The sequence below is a fragment of the Psammomys obesus genome, unplaced genomic scaffold (genome assembly GCF_907164565.1).
Source record: "Psammomys obesus unplaced genomic scaffold, mPsaObe1.curated_primary_1811, whole genome shotgun sequence".
Classification (NCBI taxonomy): domain Eukaryota; kingdom Metazoa; phylum Chordata; class Mammalia; order Rodentia; family Muridae; genus Psammomys; species Psammomys obesus.
Window position 1 is genome coordinate 4750791 of NW_026596034.1, and position 8462 is coordinate 4759252.

The 8462-nt window shown below is 55.5% G+C and overlaps 1 protein-coding gene across 1 annotated transcript in view; it reads right to left on the minus strand.

Annotated features, from left to right (window-relative positions):
- The window catches only part of Znf423 (zinc finger protein 423), a 289638-nt gene extending 283797 nt beyond the window's left edge, over window positions 1-5841 (minus strand). The window contains exon 1 of the mRNA XM_055621539.1: window positions 5623-5841. Coding sequence (XP_055477514.1) covers window positions 5623-5662 — 40 coding nt within the window. The 5' untranslated portion in view covers window positions 5663-5841. The remainder of the gene's footprint in view (window positions 1-5622) is intronic.
- Window positions 5842-8462: the final 2621 nt, after the last annotated feature.

An 8462-nucleotide genomic window follows, 5' to 3' on the forward strand; every position in this document is an offset into this window, starting at 1 on the left:
ACTCGGTAACTGAGCTGACATTGTGTAATTGACTTTGCAAGTAGCACAACAGCAGTGTAACAAAGAAAATGTCAGTGTTTTCACAGCACTAATCTATAACGCTGGGAGGCCCTCCCGCTGTCAGCCAGGCCTGACAATACAATAGCTTTCAGAGGGATATTACCATCATGCTTTTATTCCTGACATCAATCAAGACAAAGAGAATCCTTTTCACAAGACATTAAAAATCAAACCTTTGTACAAGAAGATAGGTAAAGCACCATTCCCTTAAAGACAGCCATGAGGAGCAATCAGCTAATTGGCATCCTTGAAAGAGATAAAGTATTTTTATTTACTGAGTGTACAACCCCAATCGTTGGCTGCCCCAGACCCTGGCAGGTAAGGTAGAAATAAGAACTTTGCATTCACCCTTTCTAGAGCCCACAGCAAGCTTAGAAAGCCAGTAGCTAGTGCCAAAAACTTCAAGCAAGATATAACCAACCCAGGCTTTGTCAGATCATTTTGGGTACAAAACTACTCTAAGGACTCTGCATATAATGCAAGAAGAAATTGTCAAATTTGCCAGCAAACACATATGGGAATTTTCCCAACTACTAATAATACTAGGGCACCCAAGTAAGTAGACCCACACACATCTGAAGGAATCCTCAGGGCAAATGTTTTAAGCCACGAGAGCAATAGTCTTGTACCGAGGGCCAGGCTTGTTTTGTGCAGGATTTGTTACAAGGTGGGGGAGTTCCTAAACCTACTCACTGCTAAACCTACCCACTGACATTGTCAAAAGGATCAAGCCACAAGGAAACCTAGCCACCTTCGGTTCCATGACTTCAAGACAGTTTGAATGCCTGTGTATCAAAAAGCAGCAAGTGAACAGGGCTAATGTTCATTAGAGCTTATTATCTATACCTTTCCCAAACTAACCCACCCAGCCACCAAGCCACCAGAGAGCACAAGAGGGTGCTCATGACACACTGACACAGGGCTTGGACAATTGTGATAGAGGGAGGAGAGGAAAGGTCCTTTAGGCTGGAAGAGCTCAAGATGGTGTAACTCACCCCTTGTAGCAAAAGTCTCCACTAACATCTGATAACTCAGACACAGAAACGTTAAGCCAGAAGCATCTCTGGCAGACAAGGGTGTTTTCACTTTTCAGACACAAATGGACACCTTTGTTCTATACAGTATTGAAACAACAGGTGCTCTTCATTTTGTTGCCAGATGACAGAATAGGAGAAATCATTTTAAAAGCAGAAGTCAACCTAATGCTGCCTTGAGGATTCACTCTTCCACCACCATCCAACCCTCCTCTGAGCCGGGCGGCAAGCCTGCACCGCAGCCTCAGTGGTGGGCTCCTTCCGTTTACACATCCAAATGAACAGTTAAGAGAAATCAATGCATCTAATTGCCAGACTATTAAATCCAACGTCAGGGGAAGAATTCCACAGCCACCAGCTTAAGAGCTGGCTACCGATACAGCAATTGTTGCAAGTTTCTGTTTGACTGAAGCAGATCTCCAGCCTCCCTGTCTCCAGCTAGGAGGGCTGCACTCTAAGATGCTGTGCTCCAGTTTCCTCCTCCTGTGGTCCCCCTCCTCCTCTGTTAACATGCCACAGCACTGCCAGGGCTGCCTGATTCTACTGAATTGCTTTCTGACTGCAAAGTCACCGGCATTTTGCACCTTTCCTGGAGAATGCACACCAGACACCTCAGAGTTAAACATTTAGCAATATTCTCCTGCCAGAGGCACATAGTTATCTTATTTTATTGCTTATTAAGTTTTTGCAAGGAAACAGGTGTAAGAACCTAAACAGCAATTACTAGACATAAAGGATATTTCCTAGAATCAAACAGGCCCTTTCAAAGCTGGGAATCAGTAACTTAATTGGTGTGGAAAAAAAATTAAACATTAGGATTTAAATAAATGTCATCTACCTGAACCCAAAAAAGCTAAGGAATCTACAAAGGATTTGTCTTGCCCTTCCTGGAAGATCATGCACATTTAGCCAAACAAATCTCAACCATTTACACTTGTGTGTGGTCTCTGCTGAATCAAGAAACCTGTAACCTCAGAACGCCTCTATTTATTACATCTCAATTATTTCCATGGAAACAGGCACAATGGTGAACTATGCTGCTCCCAAGTCCCTAGACCACCAAATGTAGAAGATGGACTTCTGAGGTGCTCAGGCTGGCAAGAGAAGACAAAGAAAGGAAGTACAGAAGTCACTCCTGGCCATTTTGGATGGGGGGAGTGGGGGCACAAGGCTAAGTGCTAATTAATATTAAGAACTGTAATTAACCAACAGACATCTGCTAAAATAGAGGAAATCAACAATCTTGCAAATTATTAAAAAGTTTTTAACTGAGGCTGGGGAGGAACACAGTCATTTTCTACAGGAATGAAGAGGTTGCTGCCTGAAGTCTAGGAGGGACAGGTCTCCTTAATGTTGAGTGGCAGAGAGACCAAACTACCTGGTGTCATTGGCCAAAATGACATCAGTGAGATGACAAGAGCCTAGGGAATGAGGCCAAAATCATCAAAGGAAACAAATTGTTGCAACTGCCATACCGCCAGGCCAGGCACACACAAAAAATAAATAAATAAATAAATAAATAAATAAATAAATAAATAAATAAATAAATAAATAAATAAATAAATAAATAAAAGGAAAAAAAGAAACTCGGTCAGAAAATGTGACTTTTGTAACATTTATGAATTTGTTGGGTGGTTTAGAGGTTTTGTATTTTTTTTAAACAAAATCACAAGGCTTTTGAAAAACAGCCCTGCCCTCCTGCATCGGCACCCCCTTCCCCATTTGCTGGGCGTCCTCCCTATAGAGCAGAGCTTTCCAAAGAAGGACAAACATCCTGAGGGGACAAGTGACCCCACTCCAGAGGGAGCTTGTGTCCAGAGTGGGAAGTGACCCCTGAGGCCTGTTTGATTTTCAAAGCGGCAATACCCCGTGCTTTCAAATCACACTTTCTGAGCATTCATTCAAAATTGTTACATTTCTGTCTTTCCTTCCTGCTATGAGCTTTCATATTTCCGAGATCAATTACAAATTACGGTCAAGCAACTTTCACAGAGAATACTCCAGGCTGGGGGAAGCCTACAATGCCTGCACATCAGCTCTGACACACAGCAGTAGACTTAAAGTAGAATAAAATACAATGTAAAAGGCAACCGCTGTTCCTTAAGAAGCACCTTCAAGCATCTTTAAAGGTGAAGACCTTGTCGTTTCAAACCCTGGGTGTGGATGGAAGAGTCCACACTTAAGCACTGGCTTTGGAATACTGCTTGAGAGAAAGGAGGCTGTTCTTGAGAAGCAATAAATCTCTCACCCATTGTAATCCTTATCTATTCAAATTATCTTCTCTCTTAATTCCTCTCTTGATAAGTGATCACATCTTCTCCACCTTATTCACCTCAGTAAAGGTACTAAAAGGCAGAGAGTGCTGAGAAAAAGGGGCTGGAGCAGCTTTTGGAAAAGAGCCCTGGGGAGAGTCAGGGGGGACTGGAGCAGCTTTTGGAAAAGAGCCCTGGGGAGAGTCAGGGGGGAGGCAGGGGTCCTTCAGCCTCCAGGGATGGAAAAGCAATGTGTAGCTGGTGTTCCACAACTTCTCAAAACACCTCTGCTGCTCTGCCTGCCATTTGGTTGTCTCTGCCCATCGCTGCTTGAATTGTCTGCTACATATAAACACGTAGATTTAGGGACAGACACTCGTTAAAAATCATTTCAAGGATCATTTCATGAAAGGCTGAAACTCAATTCTAGTCCTTCTCCGTGATCCACGGAGTGTTTTTAGAATTCGGTTCAGGCAGTTCTGAAACACCCACCCATCTGTTTGCTGTGATCTGCCCTACCTTTGCTTTCCGTGGCTTGCCTTCTAAAATAAGAGGTTTGGGAGACACAGACCAAGGTTATAGGTGGACAGGCTTTGCGTCTTCACACACACACACACACACAACCTGCTTTTATACATAGGTTTAACTCACAGTGAACTGCCTTGGTTAAGGAAAACTGCTTCCCCACCAGCAGTTCCAACTCTACTTTTTTTTTCCTGGGTTGCTTTAAGTGCCTCTCCAAGAACGGAGTAGTTAGCCGAGGAAAGAGGAAAGAAATCAAATATTATTTCAAACTACAAAGCTCTTCTTTCCATTCTCCCCTGTTGTCTTCTGGGAGCCTTCTCTTCTGGCCTCCTTGTCCCACAATCAGAACTCTAGTTCTACGGAGCAAGTCAGACTCTGCCCCAGAGTCTGGGGGGGCTTGGAGGGGGCGCTCAGCTAAGCAACTTCTCTCGATGAAAGAAAGGAGCCGGCGTGGAGAGTTAAGACCACGGGGAGGGTCTTGGTGGGGCCAGGTGCCCCTGACTCTCCTGGGGCTTTAGAAGGAAGGAAAAGCCAAGTGTCTCGAAACCCACGTGGTACAGATTCAGCACCAGCTATTCCAACCAGGAGCAAGACTGGCAGGAAGGGAGCCGGCCCCAAAGCCTTCCCGCGCGCAGGCCTCCAGGAAATGAACTTTTCAGAGCAGAGTTGGGCTGTGGCCAGAGGTCATCAGGGGAGTTGGAGCAGGATAAGGGCCTCAGGACTTCAGGCTTCACGGGTACTCTCATCCTGCTCCCGTATCATCTATCAACCAACGAGCCCAGGCAGAGGCTGGAATGGGTACAAAGCAGCAGGCCATGCCTGCAGAAGCTAGCTGGGGAGGGGGAAAGGGGCGGGGAGGTGCTAGAGTCCCTCGCTCAGCCTCTCCCGGAGGCATCTGCTCTCCAGGGGTCCCTTCAAACCCGGGGCTCTCCGAGGAAATACAAAGCAAGGGGGATGTGTGTACTTGGCTATCTATAGCTCCTCACAACCGTGCGCACCCTGGGGACTCGCTGCGGAAGACACCCTGGGTGCCCGCGGCGCGGCGGCCCGGGTTGTTCCGGACGCGCTGCTCCGAGGGGCGCTCGCTGCAGCCACTGCGCTCCCCTGGGGACCAGCATCCCGCCGGCGCGGCACAGACAATGAACTCCTGGCGAGGCTCCCTGCCCAGCTGGCCTCAGTGGAGCCGGCAGGAAGTGCGGGGGCCCGGACCGGGAGCTCGGCCTGGGCCCGGGGCGGGGAGGAGGCGCCCGGTTTGCTTTCTCTCCGAGTCCCCGAGTGACCAGAAGGGCATCGGAGAACGCGAGCGAGAGCCGGGGCCAACCAAGGCGCCTCGGTGCTGCCGGCCTCTGGGGCATCGGTCCTCGCCGCCTCTTCCTCACGCTGCCGCCGAGATTCGCAATCCCCGCCAAGTCGGCCCGCACCCCTTGATTGGCCACGCGGGCCTGGGGCTGGCGCGCTAGGGGCAGCGAGGGCCCCTGTGCTGAGCCCCCCGACCCAAGTCCCCGAGAGCGAGGGCGCGGGGCAGAGAGCCGGTCGGAACGCAGGGTGTGCGTCCTGGCCCCGCCGCCGGCGCCTCCTGCTCGCGGCCTCCGCCTCCTCCTCCGCCTCCGCCTCCCTCCGCCTCCTCCTCTCGGCGCTCGCTCGCTCGCTCGCGCGGTCCCCGGCCGCCCGCCCGCCCGCCGGTCCCTCCTCCCTCCCTCTCTCCCTCCCTCCTCGCTCGCTCGCGCCTCCGCCGGGCCTCTCTCGCTCACCTTTCACCGAGCGCGGCTTCGCCTGCTTCCGCCTGGACATGTCCGGGGCTCCGGGCGCTCCGTCGCCGTCCGCGGCCGGCTCCCCGCGCCGCCCCCCGCCGCTCCAGGCAGCCCTTCTCCCCCTTCTCCTCCGCCTGCCTCTCGGAAACTTTGTTTTTTGCAGCCGGGTCGGCGGCCGTAAGGAGCGGACCGCAGGTCCCAGGCAGCCTCCCTGGAAGGGGCAGCCGTGGCCGGCCCAGGCCTCTCGGGGGCGGGGGGAGGCCCGGGGGGCGCGCCGGGGCCCTGCCTGTTGCAATGCGGCAGCCGGGGGCACCGGGTCCCAGCGGCGGTCCCAGCGGCGCGGGGAGTCCGGAGGCCACTCGGCCGAGCCGAGTTATGCAAAAAAAAAAAAAAAAGCCGCCCCCCTCCTCCTCCCCACCCCCCGCCGGCCCCCGGCCCCTGCGGCCCCCTCCCTTTCTCCCCCACACCACCGCCACCCTCACCCTCCTCCTCCTTCTCCTCCGCCCCTTGCCGGATTTTTGTGCAAAGTTTGCAGGCGTCCGGCCACACAGCCCGGTGCGGAGCTCACAATGAACCCATCTGAGGAGGGGGAACGAGCTGGAGCCGGGAGGGTCTCAGGGGGCGAGGAGACCGGAGGCGGTCCGGAGCACAGGAGCTTAGTACCCCCCGGGAAAAGAAAAAAGAAAAAAAAAGGAGCCTTCAAATTATCCCCTGCCGCACGCCAAAAATAAAATAATAATAATAAATATTAATGGCTCAAAAATGCTCAAATGCCTGGTTTGGAAATTAGGATGAATGGGGGGGGTCCCTCAACTCAGCCTACTTGGAGGGGGGCTCGAAACGGCCGCAGTGGCTTGTAAGCCGCGGCTGGGGGTCCCCGGCTCACGCCCCCTTCTCTGGCTCTCAGCTCGATCTGATGTCGGCTCCCCGGAGGAGTAAGGGGAGCGCGGGGGCGCTCAGGCGGAGGCGGGCAGGGGCGCCCGTAACACGGACATTGCTCAGCCGGTGCGCCGGGCCGCCGCTGCCTGCCCTAGGGCTGCGGTACTCAGCGCGCGACGCGCAGTCGATCCCCAGGCCGGTGCCAAGTCGCCGGCCCCGCTAGCTGCCTCCATGGACCAGGGGCTGGGAGAGGGGGGAGGTGGCGGCCGCGGCGGCGGAGGAGGAGAAGGGGGAAGAGCGGGCGGCGGCGGCGGCCGGGCTCCCGTCCTCCCGGGCAGCGGCGGCGGCGGCTGCGCCCCGGCTCCTCCGCGCTCCAGCCGGCGCCGGCCCGCCCGCCAGCCTCCCTCGCGCTCCTGTCTTCTTTGTGGTCGCTGGCTCTCCTCCTCCCGATCCGGCTGCTGGGGCTGCACTGCAGAGACACATAATAAAGCCAGGCTTGGCTGGAAATGTAGCCGGGTCCCAGCAGGAGGATGTGAGGAGCGGAGTCCCGGCGGGGGAGCGCTCTGATCCCGTGGGGCGCCCCGCACTGCTCCGGCTCGGATCAGACGGAGAGAGGGCCAACAGCACCGAGCGATGGACAGCGCTGGAAATACAGCTCCGGCCGCCCGCAAAACCCGGACCGCGGCGGTGGCGGCAGGCACGGCACGGGCGCCGCACCGGCACGCGGGGCCCGGGCTTGGGCGCAGACAGCGCTGGGCGGGAGGAGAAAACAAATAACAGGCCCACACGGGCTGACAGGCTCGCCTGGATGCCGTCAGCATCACAAACTGAAAAAGCGAGGGAATGGGGGAGCAAGCCGAGGCGAGATGCCTCAGCCTTGCGGCCCCCGAGGATTTTGATCCATGCACAAGAATTACCCCCAGGACATGGGTTTTCTCGCTGGTTCGGTGTTCCAAAACTATCTCTGCCACGCACCCAAGAGACTCTTCCACCGCTGAGCTAACCTACGCCTCCGTCTGTGTAACTCCCGCGCCCGGTTTAAACTAACCAGACACCGTATACCCCGCACACCTTGCGTGTTTATTTCACCCCTTCCCTCCTCCTGGGTTAAGCAATCAGCTCCTACTTCTCACGAAGTTTTACCCCAGCCACCAGGGGGCGCCTTGCGTCCCTGCAGCTCTTGCAGTGGTGGCCGATCTCTCATCAGGGCCTGGGATCCATCATCCCGAGGCGGTTCCCCTAAACTGCCCGTTGAGCCTCTCCCACCAGCCGCAAAGGCCGGGTCGTGGCTGGGGAGGGGTCCCAGCACCGCCCCCTCCCAGCAAGTGGCGCCACCTCAGGCCGGCGCGCCCCTCAGCGGGGAGAGCAAAGCCGGCGAGCGGCGCGGCGCTGGGGGTTATCAATCTCGCCGATCGATAAGTTGCCACTTGGAGAGGGGAGGGCTGTGTCCCCTCGGAGACGAGTTACCCAGGGCAACCTTTCACGGAAAAAAGAAAAAAAAAAAAAAAGCTGCCCGCGGAGAGCAGAGCCCAGCCCAGCCCAGCAGCGGCGCCCGACCCAAGCAGGGTGCCCGCGCCCCGCCGTTCCCGGGCCTGAGCGCCAGCCGGGCCCGCGCCCCCCCTCGGTTTGCTTCGCGGTCCTGCGGGGCCTTTTTCGCCAAGCTCGTGCTGGGCTGATTGCCGAGGTAGATGCCACCCCCGCAACCCTGCGGCTTGGGAGCGCAGGCCGCGGCTGCAGAGAAAGGCCTGAGGCAAGGGGGCCAGTGTGCGCGCACCTAGGGCCGTCTCCCAGGATGAGTCGGGCGACCGCGCTCTGCGTCGCCAAGGCAAACGCTCTGGCTGCGGGAGGGAGAGGGCGAGGCTCCCTGGAGGGGTAGGGTCTGACCAGAGACATCTTCCTGTCTGGGGCCGGGGCCTGGGGGCCACTCCTACTTCGGGGTTAGGACTGCCATCCCCGACCAC